The 20,410-nt window shown below is 36.9% G+C and overlaps 2 protein-coding genes across 2 annotated transcripts; one reads left to right on the forward strand and one right to left on the reverse strand.

Annotated features, from left to right (window-relative positions):
• Positions 1-6,265: 6,265 nt before the first annotated feature.
• KTF1 (kow domain-containing transcription factor 1) lies at positions 6,266-13,116 on the reverse strand. The gene is made up of 20 exons (XM_079080544.1): positions 12,770-13,116; positions 11,573-11,826; positions 11,330-11,485; positions 11,044-11,202; positions 10,880-10,969; positions 10,733-10,800; positions 10,308-10,640; positions 10,160-10,211; positions 9,918-10,073; positions 9,679-9,822; positions 9,491-9,593; positions 9,249-9,389; positions 9,123-9,177; positions 8,979-9,037; positions 8,804-8,882; positions 8,662-8,698; positions 8,529-8,589; positions 6,682-8,448; positions 6,510-6,613; positions 6,266-6,427 (listed from the first exon to the last, which is right to left on the reverse strand). The coding sequence occupies exons 1-19, from the start codon at positions 12,948-12,950 to the stop codon at positions 6,522-6,524; spliced, it is 3,987 nt and encodes a 1,328-aa protein (XP_078936670.1). The 5' UTR covers positions 12,951-13,116; the 3' UTR covers positions 6,266-6,427; positions 6,510-6,521.
• A 5,661-nt stretch (positions 13,117-18,777) lies between these two features.
• Positions 18,778-19,509, forward strand: LOC145158522 (uncharacterized). The gene has a single exon (XM_079077410.1). It carries the CDS (start codon positions 18,778-18,780, stop codon positions 19,507-19,509), a length of 732 nt encoding a protein of 243 aa, XP_078933536.1.
• The last annotated feature ends 901 nt before the right edge of the window (positions 19,510-20,410 follow it).

Consider the following 20,410-nt stretch of genomic DNA (forward strand, 5'->3'; position numbering starts at 1 on the left):
TCATCCAGGGATCCAGAAGCAGGAGCAGTTTTGAAACTGGGATAACTTTCGCATCCTTGTCAGAAAGGAAGACAGCCCAAGCGGCTATATAGATTGAGGATAGTGTGATTTGGAAGTTCGAAAAACTTTCCAATAACGAGAAATGCGTTCTCGGAATGTTTGATAACAGGTTTAGGGAACCAGGTTAGAGGTCCAATTAGAATTCAAGTTCAGTTGAGTGTTAGGCCGAGTGCGTGTTCGACCCGGTATGGAAAGTGTTGTAAGACTATGGGGGTATTCGTAGCATTCACTAGCAGTCAGATGGCATGGAAAGTGTTGTAAGTCTGTGGGGGTAGCCATAGCATTCACAATGTTGGCAGATAGTGCTAGAATGTTGTAAGTCTGCAGGTATAGCTGTAGCATTCACAAGGTTGGCAGATAGTGCTAGAGTGTTGTAAGTCTGCAAGTGTAGCCGTAGTATTCACAAGGTTGGCAGATAGTGGTAGAGTGTTGTAAGTCTGCAGGTGTAGCCGTAGCATTCACTAGGTTGGAAGATAGTGCTAGAGTGTTGTAAGTCTGCGGGTGTAGTCGTAGCATTCACCAGGTTGGTAGATAGCAAGGGAGCGTTGTTAGAACGCGGAAGGAACAGTAGTACCCACCAGTTCGGGTGTAGCAGTGAGGGTGTGGAAAACCCACGGATTGGTTTATGGATTTCCCCAGAGGAATTAGACCTGGTTGAGCCAGTGATAAGACTGTAGGAACGCCACTACAGTTATGGGATTAGGGAAGCAATGGACCGTATAAGATTGCTTGTGATATAAGGCTACCATTGGTCAGTTAGCAATCACTTTTAGCCTGGGATTGGTGACGTCAGGACTCGAAGTATGGACCCGATCAGTTAGATCAGAAGGTCGTTAGAGCCACAGTGGTAAGATAACTAGTGGTGATTATTGAGAGAAGAGGATTTTGTTCGAAAGTCGTGTGGGGACGACTGTGTGGGAGTCCTTTTAGCTTAGCGACCGGGCCGGGACCCGGTATTTCATATGATTGGCGAACGAATTGAGACCAGGGAGGTCTCAGAAGATTTTGGAAAGCAACCATGTGGCAGCATGCTATTTTAGGCAGTTCAGTGGTTCGGGCAGTTTCAGTGTTTTGGCAGTATTAGTATTTGCGCTTTAGGTTGCAAGTACGGACGAAATAGCTGATTGATTGGGAAGTGACAAGTCACTCACATCGGGATTATCTAAGCCTTGGCCAAGTATAAGTGGTCTGCATGGATAATTAGATCTGTGATCCTGTTTTCCAGTGGGAACCTCGAGTTAGCAGAAGTTGAGTAGTCAGTTGAGAGGCAAGTGGACTGGATTCAACGATAATGATTAAGTATGAGCGGTCTGTCAGGGAGTCAGACCACCTCGAGACTGCAGATTTCAGACGGAGTAGATGTGATCTTGTTGCAAGAAATTCGTTCATTTCCGGGTTTTAGAACCCTGCGAGGGATGATTTAGAATGCCTTGGGAAGGTTGGGGATATGCTCGGGGTTGTGGCCATGTTACTTGAGTGGTTTAGCGTGTAATGAATGGTAAGGAATGATTTCGAGGACGAAATCTAATTTAAGTGGGGGAGAGTTGTAACACACTGTTTATTAAATAAGTAAATAGACAAGGTAATGAACGAATAGTAGCCCCAAAATCAATAATTATATAGCAAGGTGTTGGTTTCGAGGTGATAACTGTCATAATTTAGAAGTTGGGGGTTAAAAGTGTAAGTTCCGGATTGGTTTTGTAAATATTTGTGAAGGCAAGGACTACTTGGTAAATTATTGGGACTTAATTTGGAGAGATTTTGGAAGCTAAGGGGCTGAATGGTGACATATGGACTTCATTTGAGAACAATTTGTAGAGGAGGGGTTGTTTGGTAACTGTTGGACATAATATGAAAAGAATTGTGGGAGCAGAGGTATGAAGAGTAAATTATGGGCCTTGGTTTGAAAAGATTTTTATGGAGAGGGACCATTACTGCCATTATGGAATGAAGTTTGATAGGTCACCGGGTATTTAAACAATGCAAACCCTAACCCTAGGGAACTATTCCCAACCGCCAACCTTATACCTCCCGTTCCCCCTCCAGCCGTCGGTGACCCTTATGCCGCCCTTCACCACCGGCGCCGCCACGACTGTTGGAGTCAGAGAAACCACCACCATCCACCCAGTCGTTCTCTAACCACATAGCACCATCGAGCGACATTGAAGACCGGCAGGGAAGGGAGCCAAGTTGCATCAGTAAAGATCGAAGAAGGAGTGGCGTCGTGGTGGCCGCCGTTCGTGACTCTCCAGCCGCCGCCAGCGATGCCAAAGCCGGAAAAACCACTGGGATATGTTTGTTGTCGCCATTCTTACCATAGCCGAGGTCGGGGACCAATCCATGGCGCCGTTTCAGCCGGAACCACCAACACCACCTTTGTTCTGCAACTACATCGCCGCCGCTAACCGCTACTGTTGTCGCTAGTGTTGGTGATGTCGTCACCGTGCACCACCGGGGGTGGTTGCGTCCAGATTTCCGAGTAAAGGCATGTTGGTGTGTGATCCTTATGCCGCCCTTCACCACCGGCGCCGCCACGACTGTTAGAGTCGGAGAAACCGCCACCATCCACCCAGTCGTTCTCCGATCACATACAACCATCGAGCGACATTGAAGATCGGCAGGGAAGGGAGCGAAGCTGCATCAGTGAAGATCGAAGAAGGAGTGGCGTCGTGGTGGCCATCGTTCGTGACTCTCCAGTCGCCGCCATCGAGCGACATTGAAGATCGTCCGATCACATACGGTCCGATGCCGGGCGGGGCCTGATGCAGGTTTATATGTTTTTCCGGATTTCGATCCGATGTCGGGGAAAGCCCGAGGAATGTTTGTATGCTTGATTTCTTCGTGATTCTTGCATGTGTCTGTTTGTATGTTTTCGGACTTCGGTCCGATGCCGGGCGGGGCCCGAGGAATGTTTATATGTTTATGTTATGTGCTTATGTTTGTATGTATATGTTGATATGCTTATGTATACCGAGCTTTGCTCGATGTCGGGCGGGGCCCGATGTAGTGGGCTAGGCCCAATTTATGTTTATGTTACGTGTATTTTATATGCTTGTTGATATGTTATATGTATACCGGAGTTTGGTCTGATGCCAGGCGGGGCCCGATGCGGTCGAATGCCAGGTGGGGCCCGATGCCGGGCAAGCCGATGTCGGGCGGGGTCCGATGTAGCGGGCAAGGCCCAATGTTATGTTTATATGTTTATGATTATGTGATTATGTTTATGTAATTGTTGATATGATCATGTGTATACCGAGCTTTGCTCGATGCCGGGCGGGGCCCACGATGTGTTTGTGTGACATGTGTATGGTATGTGGTAGTTTGGGGAGACTCACTAAGCTCCACGCTTATAGTTTTCAGTTTTGGTTTCAAGTACTTCCGCTAGTAAGGGGAAGAGCTCGGGATGACTGCATGACACACACTACAGTTTTCAGCCTCGGATATTTTAGACTCTGATATTTTGATACATGGTTTTGATACAGTAATTGGATACGATATTTCGGATACATGACTTGTGATTTTATTATGATGTGGATGCATTATGGTTTTCTTAAATGATTTAAAAAAAAAATGGACTATATTTTTGGGATGTTACAACCTCGAACTGAAAATGCGAAGTTGTTCACAAAAAGACAGGAATATGCTAGAAAGGATAAAAAGAGGGCATTTGGAGTCATCAAGCAGACATGACATGTAGTGAAATACGCTACATGACTTAGGGATATTGATAAAATTAAACGAATGATATATACATGTATTATAATGCATAATATGATTATTGAATATCAAGGTGGAGCGATTTGCACCTATGATCTGAACGACGTGGTTAACCTGATTGAAGAGTTTGTACTCGGAACGACTGGATTTTTAGCACGAGTAATTGACATTCATAACAGTGAAAATTGTTTCAATCTTCGAGAAGACGTCGTGGGGCAATTGTACCAAAGGTTGAGTAGTGTCACGATTTAAACGTGGGTCAATAGATTATCCACCATATCTTCCACAATCCTCTTAATTTTATAGGTGTTTTTGTGGTTTAATGTTTGATTTTTTTTTAATTCAACATCTAGTTTTTTGAAATTTAAAAAACAATCCAACAACATTTAAATATAGTACCATAAAAAAAATATGTATAGCAATTTTAATTTAATTAAAGCTTACATTTATCTAGCAAAATTATGAAAGCTCTTGTAGATGGAAAATAATTTATACGTCCATAAAACCCACTTTTTTTAACATCCATACAAATTGATCTTCGGAATAATACGGGGTATTGGTTTAATGCAAATCAATTTAAACTTTAATTTAACAATATCATAAGCAAAAATTAAAATACAAATATTTTTCATATTCTGACTGTTAGTACCATTCCGAAAATGATCTACATATTTTGGATTACGTTCTTCATACTCTAGGCTGTTGATACCATTCCGGACTCACTTGTAATGGGTAATCTATATTTTTTTTCCTCTCTGAGGAGTGATAGTAATATATTTTAAAATATTTATATGGTTATTATATAATTATAATGGCTAAAAGTACATATAACTACAAAAATTAAGTTATTTCGAACTTGTTTCTTGTATTTCGAAATTGTTCTAGACATTTCAAAATACAAAAAATCATTTGTAAACTAAAATGCAAGTAAAACAATAGAACTCTCAACTCACATGTTTGTTATTTCTATGGTAGACTTGTATTTTCTATGGTAGACAAACTTAAAAATTTGTGTCCGAAACTTGATAGCAACAGGTTTTGAATTTTAGTTTTCAGAATGCTTATTCCAGTTTTTAAGTGTGGATATATATATATATATATATATATATATATATATATATATATATATATATATATATATATATATATATAGAGAGAGAGAGAGAGAGAGACTACAATAGTGGGAATGGCCCGTTTTAACCATCTCCAAAATGCCTAATCCGAAGAGAATAGTTACTTTCATAAAAATTGTGGTTAGATTATTTAGGTGTTGTTTGTTTTTTCGAAACGAATTTTCATGAAGTCTGCAGACCACCTTTGCAACCCTCTGTAGCATAAGAGGTAGACCAAACGGTTGCAGCCTATAATAAGAAGTATGTTTGTCGTATGTTTGTTTTTAACATCTACAAACTGCTACAGTAAACTGAAATTTAAACAAACCATAAACTGAACATAATTCTTAACATCGAAATTTTAATAATTCTAGTTTTAAAAATGAAAAGAATACTAAAAAAACATATAAAAAAACAAAAATATAAAACTTTTAAAAAAATCTAAAAAATGTAAAAGAAACTATACTTTTATTCTAAAAAAAAACTAATTTTAATAAAACATAAAAAAAAATAATAAAAAAAATTAAGAAAATATTACAAACAATATCTACAAAGTTCGTAAAAGAATTAAACCTATTAAAAAAGATGTAACCGAAACTGAAAATATTATTAACAGAAACGGTAAAAAAAAATTAAAAAAATCAAAGTTCTTTTCTTTTAAATCAAGTTATAAAAAATTGTAAAAACTATAAAAAGAAATTGTATCAAATTCATAAATCAAAGTTCAAAAAAATCAAAGTTTAGAAAAAAGAGCTATACCAATATTCTAAAAAAAACCAGTTGGAAAAAATAAAAGCTAAAGAGGTTTGAAGAGACAAATCAAATATTGTGCTGCACAGAACACGTAAAGGTTTTGTAGTCTGAAGTCTTCTAAAAAACAATTTGATGTGAGGAAGCAAGTGTTGTGCGCGCTTGTGCTGCGTCGCGCAGCAAAAAGTAGTCTAAAGAGGTTTTTTTTAAACAAAGAACACCTTAATTTCTCTATAAAAAAAATACATTTTTTTACAAAAAAATGATTAAAGGATTAGAGATAAAATTGTGTATACAACAATGATTACAAATACGGTAAATAGTACTATTGGTTTGATATGGTCCATTTCATGGTGTCAAACTTATTGACGTAGAAAAGCCGACATTGATAACGTCGGCAGTCAGTCGATATCATCTTATTCTTGGATAGATGTGTTATTCCACTTTTTTTATCTGTCAAATTTAATCTAACTCATGAATTTACCTATGTCATCGTACTTGTCAATGAGGGAGTACAACACCTCATATCAAGATCAGGTGACTTGTCCACGTAGAGTAGAGTATTTCACTAAGCAACTAAACCATGATTCAAAGCAATAATGCCAAATTAGAAACATGCATACATATAAACAAGCAAGTTTCATCATCCATAAATAAATTCAAAAGTTGAGGGAGTACAACACCTAGAATCAAAACCAAATTCGACAACCAGGTTTAAATATTATATTCGAAAATTCAAGCTAAGCGATAAAAAGCCTCCATAATTAACGTCTTCACCAAACATCCATCTGTAAACATAAACATTGATTGGGATGTGAGTTAAATACGTATAATAAATTGAAATGGATTAGGCAGCTGAGCTGAGCTGACCTGTTAAACTTGTTATGACCATCCTCCCTTCTTCCAGCCACCACTTCCTTCTGCTGCTGCATCATCCTTCTTCTTATTAGAACCCCATCCTCCTCCTCCTCCTCCTGCACCAGCAAATATATATTATAAGTTGCTTAATAGAAAACAAATCTATGAAAGGTTACAAAATCACCTGTTTGATCGCCGCCCCAGCCGCTTCCTTGTGCATCAGAAGTCTTTGAACTACCACCCCAACCTCCTCCTCCTGCACCACCGCTCCATCCACTTCCTTGTGCATCACCTTTCTTCTCACCTGCATCTGAGGCTTGCTTACTTCCCCAACCACCCCCTGTTTGATTACCACTGCTCCAGCCAGTTGATTGGGTACCTCCTGAAGACCCCCAACCACCACCACCACCACCACCACCAAAGCCTCCGCCTCCACCTCCACCACCACCACCTTGCGGGCATTCCCGAGACATATGACCGCTTTCACCACACTTGTAGCAACTTCTGCCACCACCACCGCCGCCGCCGCCCCCACCCTGAGGGCATTCTCTAGACATATGCCCACTCTCACCACACTTGTAGCAATTTCTGCCACCTCCACCTCCACCACCACCCCCGCCCTGGGGGCATTCCCGAGACATATGCCCTGTCTCACCACATTTGAAACAACTTTTTGGGCCACCACCACCACCCCCGCCACCCTGAGGGCATTCCCTAGACATATGCCCACTCTCTCCACATTTGAAACAAGATTTTGGGCCGCCACCACCCCCGCCACCCTGAGGGCATTCCCTGGACATATGCCCACTCTCACCACATTTGTAGCAATTTCTGCCACCTCCACCTCCACCCCCACCGCCCTGGGGGCATTCCCTAGACATATGCCCACTCTCACCACACTTGTAGCAGTTTCCGCCACCGCCGCCACCCTGGGGGCATTCTCTAGACATATGCCCCGACTCGCCACACTTGTAGCAACTTCTGCCACCGCCGCCGCCTCCACCACCACCACCACCCTGGGGGCATTCTCGAGACATATGCCCCGACTCACCACATTTAAAGCAAGACTTCCCGCCACCTCCACCGCCACCCTGTGGGCACTCCCGAGACATATGCCCCGATTCACCACACTTAAAACAGCCACCACTGCCACGGCCTCCTTGGCTACCACCTCTGCCACCACCACCACCTCCATCCTGCTTGCTCCAAGAAGATCCACCATCTTGATTACCCCATGAAGACCCCCCTCCACCACCTGCCTTACCCCATGATGACCCCCCTTCATCTTTTTTACTACCCCAACCAGAACCAGATCCACCTTCAGCTTCCTTGTCAGCACTTCCCCCCCACTTTCCAGATTCACCCCCGGTCACAGACACACTTTTCCCCCAACCACCACCAGCCCCAGACCCACCTTCATCTGAAACCTTCTTACCCCATGAAGATCCCCCAGTATCTTCATCTTTTTTCGTGGCGGCACCCCATCCACCACTTCCAGTTGCAGGAGCTGAACCCCAAGCTGACTTCCCTGCACCATCATTACTGCCACCAGCATTGGCACCCCACCCACCAGTTTCAGTTGCAGGTGCAGCAGCAGCAGCTGATCCCCAAGCTGACTTCCCTGCACCATCGTTACTGCCGCCAGCATTGGCACCCCATCCACCAGTTTCAGTTGCAGGTGCAGCTGCAGCAGCTGAGCCCCAAGCTGACGACTTCCCTTCACCATCGTTACTGCCGCCAGCATTGCTGCCCCATCCACCAGTTTCAGTTGCAGGTGCAGCAGCTGAACCCCAAGCTGGCTTCTTCTCACCACCAGCAGCAGCAGCAGCCTTTCCCCATCCTCCCTCATCTGAATTTTCAGTTTTAGCACCACTTGAACTCACTCCCCACCCGCCACCAGCTTCTTTCTTTTCACTAGCAGCAGCTGCACCCCATGCAGAACCTCCACCATCTTCCAGTCATGAAATAAGAAGAATTTAAAACATTACGATATGATTATGAAATAACAAGACACAACATATTGATCCATACCTTTACTGGCATCATTATCCGTGGAACCAAAAGGATTTGCAGAACCAGATTCTGGTTGAAGCTGTGCCAAGAAAGAAATCAATTATCATATGACAGAAAGATTTCAAGAAAGTAGATTAAGATCTGAACAAACCGATGAGCCTGCTGCAGGAAAAGGTGCCCAAGAACTCCTACATATACAAAATATTCAAATCATCAGATAAATACATAAGAGATATATCTAAGTTGTAAACTTATGTTTGTGTTTCTATACACAAGTTATGTATGATAAAAACCTTTCAGTAGTTTGGCCTCCAGTATTCCAGCCTCCACCACCACCTCCAGGCTCAGATGCCGCTCCTCCATCCATCCATCCTTTAAAGGATACAATAGTGTATTAGCCACAGATGACATACAATATCTAAAACAAAGAACAAAAAAGATTTTTTAACCATAAATATAATTTCCCACCTTGAGAGCTCCCAGGCTCACCCAGCAAATCAAATGGCTTTGCAGAATCCTGCCCATCCCTTTGGAGAACCAAACAAAATGTCAGGATAGAGATTATGGGGGGTAGCAAATAAAATATAAAGTAGAGAGTTTAAACCACTATACCCAGTGGAAACCCCAGAACTTTTTCCTTTAACCTCAGCAAGATGCTCAGCTTTAACTGCAGTGCAGACACAAAAGGATTACCTCCTAAATCCCAAGAAAAACAAAATATGATTAAAAAAAGATCACCTGTCAGAATCTTGTGCTGGGAATCAAGCTTGACAGTGATATCTGAATATCGAATTGCCATGACACGGCACATGTATCCCTTTAGGGGGCCCACACGTATTCTCAATGACTGCCCAACAGAGAAACCTTCTTTATCTTCAACTGCATGCACAGCACAGCAGAATCAGAATATTAAGAATATGATCATATTATATGTTTGAAAACCCTTGGCATTAAATGGCAATGAGAGCTTGTAAACTTACAGTTGCGGTTATTATCAATCCCTTCAAAAGGTTTCTTAGGTGATAAAGGGGACTTGGGTGATGATGGGACATCATCAAAACCAGACCCACCTGATTTACCACCCTGCAAAACATAAACATTTTTTAATAATATTGAAGAAAGAACAGCTACAATGCTAAATATATATAGTAATCTATGATCAACTAACCTTTCCTTTATAAGAATCCATAGAAGATGCCATTTTTTCACAGATCTGTGCCTTGGCACAAAAGTAACCACAATTTTCCTGTAGAGTCTCATCATATACAAACACAACCCCTTTGTATATTTGCTTGACAATTCCTCGTTTATCCTGCAAGGTTTACTCAAACCACCAGATGTTATATAATACATTTCAAGTATAACTTTGATGATAACGAACATGAAGCTTTTAAAACGAGAACAAACCTCTAGTGGACCTTCCAAGACCCTCACAGTGTCATTCATATATATGATCTTTTTATGTTGATCCAAGGCATTGAATTTCTTATCAAAATCAGCCTTCTTTAACAAACGAGCTTCAACTGCCACTACCACCATCCGTTCTGTACCTTCCTCCAAAATCTGGAAATAAAATGTTGATATCATAAATAAATAAGAAACCAAATCGACAGTCAAAAGAAGAGTGATTATAAATATAACATTATCACCTTAATGCGGTCATCCTTCTCTCTCCCAATTACAATCCCAAATGACTTGCGACTGCAAACAAAATTACAAAAAAAAAACGTATAAACAAAAAAAAAAAAAAAAAGGTAATGAAGGAGAACAGATCAGAGAGTTAGAGAGAGAGCATACCCATGGAACACAAGATCAGGAACTTCAAAACTATTCTCCATGCTGGAGCTCCCCTCTCCTTTTTCACCTGTTTTATCGTTATTTACTGTTTGTTTTTTCTTTTTACGTTCACCAAAAAGTCCAGTAAGCCACTCTACATCATTGGATTCTTCTTTATTGGCAGGCATAAATTTTATAAGCTCAGCTTCAGTAGGCCTGACATCCCAGAAACTCAATGAATCCAATGGCACTTTTTTGTAAAGGTAGCCATCTTTCAGTGTCATTCCATCAAAAACCTCATATGTATCTCCCGTTTGACGATCATGTCTATATTGAACTAGTGGTCGATATGCCCTACACAAAATGATAGAGATAGATTGATGAATAGGTGTCACCAAAAAATGTATAGATATCACTCATATCAGAAAGAAGAGCAAGTGTGGTACTCAAGTTCACTGGAAGGAATCAATCTAGGAGCTGGTATTGTTTTTTTCTTCCCATTAACTCCTCCACCCTATAAACAAGAAAAACAATTACTTTACATGATGATAACAGAAAACTTATAATTGTAACAATAGTGAAAAGTTCATTACAAATTTTTCAGCAACAGCTTCTAGGTCTATTCTTGGGACAAGCTTAACAGTAACTTTCTTCTGAGCTCCAGTCACATTCACACTCACAACCTGCATTCATGTGACTAGACAATGAACACCCAATTCAGATAGAAAATAGAAAGGTAGGTGAGACAGAAATGTACCTGTGCTAGATCTCCCTTGTATTTCCCATTTTTCACACGAGCCCAGGTGTCCACTTTTACCCCACTGTAAGTGCTTCGAACAGAGAACAAATGTGGAACATCAGAAGCTGGAATACGAGCCACTCGGCTTGGATATATATTGCAAAGACCTTTACATGCCTGTATTAAGAGGGAAACTTAAACAATCATTTCGATGAACAATAACAAGCATGCAAGATATATATAAAAAGAAAGAGATACATGTAATGGTGAATATAACAGAACAAAGAAAACTAGTCAAATGCACCTCATTAATATCAGATTGCTTTTCAGCTTCAATGTAAATAAAGCCCTTCACATGCTCAACAGCAAATGCAGAAACTATTTGCAGCTTAGTTCCGAGAGCCTTCAAGTCAACATACTTCTGCATGAGGCAAAAAGCTGAATGCCTCTCCCTTCCAACCTACAGTCAATTTTGTTAAAAAATGACATCAACTAGGGCCTAAAAGCAGGTTAACAAGCTAAACAACTTAGCTACAGAAAAAAATACCATGCATTTGACTTTCCAGATTGTTGGATCCTTCGAATATAACATATATGTGTTCTTTTCATCCGACCTTGGAGCTTCAGTAGTTTGGTCTTCTGCGTATCTAACAAAAGTAGAACCTGGTTTATAACGCTCTTCTACGATTTTCTCCAGTTCATCTTCATCCATCTCCTCTTCTTTAGGAAAAAAGGGAATGTTAGGAGTCTTTGGTTCAGCCTTGACTTCGATATCTGGGCCAAAGTCATCTTCAAGAAACACTACAGAAGCAAAGAAACAATAAGTAAATTTAACATGAGACAGTTAGACAGTAAGAAATTTAATATAAGTATAAACAAAAACATTAAAATCTAATATAAATGCCAAGTGCTGACAAATTACTAATGATGTTGCTATCCTAGCATCACAAAACAAAGTACAGGTGGCCCAGTGTATATGTGTTTCAATTTAAAGAGGTGATGAGATTTTCTTAAAACAAATTCATGTATGATATCCATACAGCCAGAGGTATACAAAACAAATTCATCAATAAATATTAACAAAAAACAGAAACTACATTGTATGAAAATTAGTTTGTTTTTCAAATTAAAGAGGTGATGAAACTTTCTTAAAACAAGTCCATGTATGATAACTATACAGGCAGAGGTTACAAAACAAATTCATCAATAAATATTAACAAAAAACAAAAACTACATTGTAGGAAAATTAGTGTTCCACATCTCTGCTACAAGTTTGCAGCAAGTGAGAAGTAAACCGATGATGATCGGAAATGGTAGAAGTGTTTGTTTGTAACAAAATAAATTTCACATGCAACCCTAAAATAAACCCCATATCTACTACAGGTTTGCAGCAAGTGAGCTACAATTACCCGTATATAAGTCATGAAATGAGAAATAAACCATATTCATGAAGTTACATCATATTAGTCGAACAGTGATGATGATCGGAAATAGTATAAATGTATACTTCTGAACAACAAAATAAAGTTCCCATCAAAACCCTCCGAACAACAAAATAATTTTTCCATGAAACCCTAAAAGCTAGATACATTCCATCAAATACCACCATATCGAAACCATGAGTACCAAAACCCGCTTTAAAAGGAAAAGATAAACCCTAACTTTAACAAATCACAAATTAACCCTAAAATGTAACAAAAATGCAGACGATGACGATGATCGGAAGAGTTTTTAATGTTTATACCGTCATTTATAAAAACGTCATCGTCACTAGAATCGCTCTCCTCGTTTTCGAAAGCGGAATCCTCGAAGAACTGGAGGACATTGAGGTTTTTTCTCTTCCGGTAAGCAGATTTATCGTCTCCATCGTGCTTCCGTTTCCCTGATGAATAATCATCAGCGATCCCTTTGCCCTTATCCGCCATTTTTCTTTTTCAATTGACAGATTTTGAGGGTTTTCGCCCGAAATTTTGAGAGATGAGAGAGTGAGCTATGAAAGGGGTTTCTGGCTTTCTGCATTCATTTTGCTGTGAAGTTGCGTTTGGAAAGAGTGTAGTAGAGTACCAAGTTTTTTGTTTTTACATTTGGGCATCAAAACTACACATATTTCTAGTTGTTACAGGATTTGGTGATTTATTTTCAATCTTGTTCGTTTTATGGAAACAAGTGCCTATATAATATGTTTGCGAAATTGCTTTTGTATGCAGGGGTGTTTGGTATTACTTTTTAAACTAAGGTCTTGTTTGATATTGGGCTGACCGAGTTGAGTCAGACTTTTTTGGCTGACTCAGTCAGCAAAATGTGTTTGATAAATAATTTTTATCCATCTGACTCAAAAAGATAAATCTGATTGGGAAAGGAAATGAAATTCGACTGACTTGGAAAGGAAGAAAACATTCCACGCATAGCCTTTGCCCTAACGAAGCGTCTCCCTTTCAACTATTTTCTTCCAGCAAGCGACGTCACCCGCAAGCACCGATCGAAGGTTTCTCATCAGGTAATACTTTCAATTTCTCCTTCCTCGTCTCATAATACTTTCGATTTTAGCCATTATCGACCAGCAACATCGATTTCTGCAATATTTGATGTTTCGATTTTTGCTTCCTCATTTCAATTGTTGTTTTGATTTTTGGTGAATGTTGTTGAAAGTTCAACTTTTGTTGTTTTGAATTTTCGAATTCATGGATATGTTTACTGATTTTGCTGATTTCACAGAGCAAGACTCTTCGATTCTTTACTCTTCACCCTTCACCTTTTACAATCATCCTAAGCCCTAAATCTACAATAATATTTATTTCTCCAAAATTAAAAATTAGTCAGGGGTTCTCGTCTCTTCAGTCTTCTAGCCAACCTTGTGCTATACAAACTTCAAATCCTCAAGATTCAAGTCGCAAGAAGCTCAATGTTTCCAAATTCAAGTCTCAAGAGTCAAGAAATAAAGCCTTCAACTTGATTTTTCTTCCTTCGACACTTTTTTTGCACTCGATTTCCATGTTATAGTTTTTATCTAATGTTATTGCTTCGACTATGTATTTATTTATTTATTTATTTATTTTTGTTGAAATGATCTAATGTTTTTGGCTTTTAAATATACTTTTTTTTCGATTGTTATCTCATTTGATTTTTATATCATATTTATGTGTCGTTTGTGTCATATGAATGGTTAGATGGCTATGTGGTTATCGGATGGATATATCTTCTATATAATTGAATGTTTGAATGGCTGAATTTATATTGATTTTCACTTCTGATTGGTGGAGTGGTTATAGAATGTATTTACGGCAGAATAGTTGTCGGTTTTTATTTCATCTAATGTTATGGCTTCGATTGTTTTTTTTATTGTGATATCATTTGTATGTGTGTATAATTTTGTATCATCTGAATGTTATATGGTTATTAAATATCATTTGTTTTGAATTATTGGAACATGCATATAAAAAGTAATAAAATGTTGTCATGCTTATATTCAAAAGCTATTAGGAAGAAGGGTAAAATGGTCATTTTTTATCAATTAGCACACTGAGTCAGATGTACAATCAAACAACATGGTTTCTTACTCAGTCATGATTTATTACCTAGACAGACATTTCCCAGTCAGCTCTTTCTTAGTCAGCAACTATCAAACGGGGCCTAAAAAGTCATTTTTAGAAAATGACTTTTTGATTTATGTCTTTTCTAAAAAAAAAGGTTTTAAAATGTGTTTGTATAAACTTTTGAGGGTTCAAAGGGAAAAAAGTCAAAAGTCATATATTCGTGACTTCTTAACCACCTCTTTTTTCTTTTTCTCAAAAAGCTAATTTAAAAGATCTTTTGAAGTAGGGATGAGCGTGGGACGGAACCGGTACCGACCCGTACCGTTCCCGATTTCCCGAAAATCGAATTTTATTGAAAGTCAATCTCGAGTACCGAACCGAATTAACATCACCAGTACCGGTACCGGTGGTACCGAATCCTGAATTTCATGTATTTGGAGTACCAAGTACCGTCCCATATTTTCAAATCTGGTACGGTTCGGTATCGGTTTCGGTACGGTACCGGTTCGGGATCGGGTTTTGGGACAAACTGTTCATCCCTATTTTGAAGTTACCAAACAACTTTTTAAACTTTTGACTTTTTGAAAAAGCCAAAAGTCCAAAAAATCATTTCAAAAGGAATGTCAAACACCCTATTGTGTCCATGATCATTTATCGGTTTTATTTATTTTTACTAAGATTCGATTAAAATTATGTAATTGATATTTGAGTAAATTGTAAAGGTGGTCCTTATGGTATATGTGAATTTGCATGTTTAGTCCAAGTTTCAATTTTGTTGTAAATATGTCCCTAGTTTTGATTTTTGTTACAATATTAGTCTTTCATATTAACTATGGTGTTGTTTATCTTTTCTAAGGTAGAATGTTTTGCAGTGTACGGGTCATACCTGCATAAATCTAAGTTTTAATTATTATTATTTTTTTAAAGATATATGTGTTTTTTATGTTAGAATATGTGTGGAGATGATAGAAGACATTAATCCACATTTGCGTCAAGAAGATGACACGCATACCTTTTTAGGTATGTGGTATTCTAAGAAACAAACAGTCTACGAGGACTAATGTTTGTGTGTGGTCTGCACGGCATAGACAAAGAGGCCAAGAAGATTTGCAAAAAAAAAAAACACCACCTATGTTATTGTGACGCCTGCATATTTGAGTTAGTCAATTAAAATAGAATAAACGATAAAAACGACATTTTGATATAAGATTATTTATGAAAAATGATCTTAACCGGAGTTACAGGGTCGGCCCAAAGGGAGTTCAAAGTGTGCCCATTAACAGGGTCCACTAAATCATAGGGCCCAAATTTTTTTAACATATATATTAGACTAGGTTGAGTTTAGGCCCAAATATAAATTAGGTTAATAATATTTATTGTCTACATTTTTTTGCCTCAAGATTCAGCACGCGCCAATCAATCATCATTAGCGGGAAGTTAGACGAAATTTGGGGAAAAGGAAAAACCCTTCGATTTTCATTATGGATACTGAATCGTCTCCGATTTTTGATTGCAACAACGGACACAAGGTTTGTATAAAATCAGTCAATTAAAACTATACAAGGCCTTCGAGTTCATTCTCGGTTCTTCACCTTTCTCGAAAATCAGAACAAGCAAGAAGTTTTGATTTCCTTCTTCTTCCTTCTCGAAAATCAGTAGCAATAGTCTTGTAATCTTCTTGAAAATTAGAAAAGTTTCTTCTAGATGTAATTTCGAAAATCAGATTTCAAGTGTTGCAATTTTGAAGTCATAAGGTACAAGGCAATTGATTTGTTTTTTTTTTTTTCAGTTTCTCAAATTAATTGATTTTAGTTTTGATTAATTGATTTGTTTTTTACAATCTTTATTCTCGAAAATTTGAAGCATAATCTGGTAAATTTTTTGTGGTTGTTTTTTTTAAGTATAGATTTTTCACAAATCAACTTCAAAAATCAGAACAAGAAATCAGTTTCTGATTTTTCAAGGTAAAAACAAATGTAAATCAGATTCGTTTTTTTTCTTTTTTGTTTATGTTTGTTGTTCTAAATACTTGATATCATGATATGTTTCTTATAATCTTTTTGGTTGTTTTTTGTTTAAAGTTGCAGTTTTTTCACAAATATCAACTTCGAAAATCACTATGAGGAACTAGAAATCAATTTCTAATTTTTAAAGGTAAAAGCAAATCAAATTCGTTTTTTTACTTATTGTTTTTGGTTATGATTTGTAATTATGAGTTCTGATATGTTTCTTATTTCTCTTTTCAAAAGCTTCTAGAAAATTTGATTATTTAAAGGACATACAAATCAATTTCTGATTTTTTAAGGTACACAAAAATCTGATTTTGTTTCATTCTTTCTTATTTGTTTTCTGATTTGAATGTCTGTTAATGTAATATAATTTGTTGATTTTATTTATGTTTTTTTCTGTTGCAGTTGTGTTATACTTTACTACTTGGGTTTGAGAATCAAGAACCAAGAAGAAATCCCCAAATCGAAAATAAGGTCGTTTCTTTCCTTTCTCTAATTTAGGATGTCTCCTAGATTTAAAAAATATGAATCTGGATATGAAAAACGTAAAAAGAAACAGAAAATTGAAGAAGATAATAAAAAACAAAAAGGATCTATGCATAAGTTTATTATTAAACAGACACCAAACTTATAAGAAAGTGAAAACGGTACTGTTAATGATACTAATGTTGATGTTGATGATGCTAATATTGATCATGCTAATGTTAATGAAGTTGGTAATGATAATGTTGATGTTAATGATAATGTCAATGATTTTCAAACATTTGATATATTTGATCCAATAAATTGGGATCTCTTGATTCTAATATGATAAATATTTTAGCATTAAACGATCCTAAAAGAGATTTATCTATTATAAAAGGTCCTAAAGATAAATACTTAAGGAGATTTTCTGCAACATATTTTGTTAAAACTTTACCAAATGGAGAAAAATGTAATAGGGATTGGCTTGTTTATTCTAAATAAAGTGATAAAATATTTTGTTTTTGTTGTAAAAAATTTCGAAAATGGTGTGGAAAGGGTCAATTAGCAAATGAGGGTTTTGGGGAATGGATACATCTTAATAGTAGAATTAAAGAGCATGAAACTAGTATGAAACATGTAAAAAATATAAATACTTGGTATGAATTGCGTCTAAGATTAGAAAAAAATAAAACTATTGATAATGCGGCTCAAAAACAATTAGAAAAAGAAAAAGTTCATTGGAGAAACGTTTTGTTGAGAATTATTGCTATTGTGAAATTTTTTGCTAAATACAATCTAGCATTTCGTGGTAGTAATGAGAAATTGTATGAAAATAACAGTGGAAATTTCTTAGGCTTAATTGAAATGTTGGCTGAGTTTGACATGGTTTCTTATGATCATGTTCAACGTATTACAAATGAAATTCGTATGCATAAACATTATCTTGGGCATAGTATACAAAATGAATTAATACTTTTGCTTTCTTCCGAAATAAAGTCTATGATTATTAAAAAAAATAAAAAATAAAACAAAATATTTTTCGGTAATACTTGATTGTACTCCCGACATAAGTCACCAAGAGCAAATGACTATGATTTTAAGATATGTGGATGTCTCATGAAGTTGTGTTTACATTGAAGAATCCTTTTTAGGTTTTTTAGAAGTAAATGATACAACCGGACAAGGACTTTTTGATGTTTTACAAAATGAATTAAATTTCCTTGATCTTGACACTAATAATGTGTGTGGACAAGATTACGACAATGGATCAAATATGAAAGGAAAACATCAAAGAGTGCAAAAAAAACTTTTAAATATAAATTCTAGAGCTTTTTATACTCCTTGTGGTTGTCATAGTTTAAATTTAGCTTTGTGTGATATGGCTATGACTTGTGACAAAGCTAAAGATTTTTTTGGAACAATACAACAAATCTACACAATATTTGTCAATTCTACCAAGAGATGGCAAATATTAAAAGATAATGTGAAAGGTTTAACTCCTAAATCTTTGTCATCAACTCGTTGGGAGAGTCGTTTCGATAGTGTTAAAGCTATAAGATTTCAAAATTTTGATATGCAACAAGCTTTATTACAAGTAGCTAAAAGTGATAATGATCCAAAAATAAGTAGTGAAGCTAATTCCTTACCAAAAAATGAATAACTTTGAGTTTATATTGACACTAGTAATTTGGTATGAAATATTAAATACCGTTAATTTAATTAGCAAACAATTGCAATCAAAAGATATGTTTATTGATGTTGCTATGAAAAAAATAAATGGGTTGATTTCTTTTTTTGAGGAATATAGAGAAATTGGTTTTTTAAATGCTTTACAGACTGCAAAAGAAATTGCCTTGAAAATGGAAATTGATCCAAAATTTCCTCAAAGGCGTGAATATAAAAGAAAAAAACATTTTGATGAGATTTCAAATGATACATCTTCTAGTGTTTCACAATCCGAACAAGAGTCTTTTAGGGTATATTATTTTATATATATTGTTGATCAAGCAATTACTTCTCTAACTACAAGGTTTGAACAATATCAACAATATGATAATATATTTGGTTTTTTGTTTGATTCAGAAAAATTACTTTCCTTAGATGATATGACCTTAAAGTCTTGTTGTAAACCTCTTGAAACTTCACTCAAGAAAGATGAACAATCAGATATCGATGGAAATGACCTATATGTTGAGTTAAAATTACTTTTACATCTTTTGCCTAAGGAAAAAATGTCATCAATTGATATTCTCAAGTTTTTAAAACGAGTTGATTGTTTTCCTGATACAACTATTGCATATAGAATTATGCTGACTATTCCTGTTACGGTTGCATCTGCAGAAATAAGTTTTTCCAAATTGAAGATTTTGAAGTCCTACTTGCGATCTACAATGACTCAAGAACGGCTTAATGGATTGGCTTTGATGACGATTGAGAGAAACCTTTTGGATAAAGTTACTTATGAATATATTATATAAAAGTTTATTTCAACAAATATTAGAAGGATGGCTGTTTTTAAGTAAACGCAATTTTTTTTATATTATTTTGAATGATATTTTAATTTATGTATTTTGCAATTAAAAACTAAAAAATTAAATTGTTTTGCTTAACTTGTTTTTAAGTAAATTGTTTTTAAATTTTCAAGTTTTAGGGCCTTTTTTTCTTAAATTACACAGAGCCGTCAAATTCTTCCAGCCGGCGCTGCTGAGTTATAGTATATGTGACAATGATTTCGTATATATAAAGAACTCTAAAATCCGACTTCATATGAAAAAGTTATGCTTCTTCGAAGTTTTGCGATTAACCGACACGGTTATGCACGTTATAAAAAGTGAATTTTAGATAGGTTGCTTATTAGCCTAAACAATCTAAACGAGAATTTGTAGTAATCGTAAAACTTAGAGTGTGCATATAGAGAACGTCCAAATTGACTTCGTACGAGGAAGTTACGATATTTCGGAGTTTCAGCGCAGCAGTGCGGACAAAGAAATCGAAATTCAAATCGGTTGATTGTTAGCCTAAACAATATAAACGAGAATTGAATATCTCATGAATAAGAGTATGTCGATATAAAGATAGCCGTGAACAGAGTTCGTATGAAGAAGTTATGAATTTCGCACGGACTTTAACAGTCTAAACTGGTCTAAATATGAATTTTAGTTAGAGCAAGAATTAGCGGTTGAGACCTTAATGAAAGTTGTAGAGCTTGACGAGTGGATTATAGGGGTATAAAGAACGTCGAAAACGGAGCTCTTATGCGAAATTTATGGTCATCCGAAGATCTGCGATAAAATACTTGTGTCAGTGACGTGGCAGCATCAGAGTGTGTCACGTGGCATGGTCGGTCACCCACTCCTTTAAGAGACAAGGCAACGTGGA

The sequence above is a fragment of the Lactuca virosa genome, chromosome 2, assembly GCF_052849685.1.
Source record: "Lactuca virosa cultivar CGN04683 chromosome 2, Lactuca_virosa_CGN04683_v6, whole genome shotgun sequence".
Lineage (NCBI taxonomy): Eukaryota > Viridiplantae > Streptophyta > Magnoliopsida > Asterales > Asteraceae > Lactuca > Lactuca virosa.

Bases quoted from the DNA above. Each gene is read 5' to 3' on its own strand.
- KTF1 (XM_079080544.1), bottom strand. From the start codon at position 12,950: ATGGCGGATAAGGGCAAAGGGATCGCTGATGATTATTCATCAGGGAAA. The intron at 10,212-10,307 runs GTATGCTCTCTC...TTTTGTTTGCAG, and splicing joins CCTGATCTTGTGTTCCATGG to TCGCAAGTCATTTGGGATTG. The intron at 8,699-8,803 runs GTTTTTATCATA...TTGTATATGTAG, and splicing joins GGAGGCCAAACTACTGAAAG to GAGTTCTTGGGCACCTTTTC.
- LOC145158522 (XM_079077410.1), top strand. From the start codon at position 18,778: ATGTTTATTGATGTTGCTATGAAAAAAATAAATGGGTTGATTTCTTTT.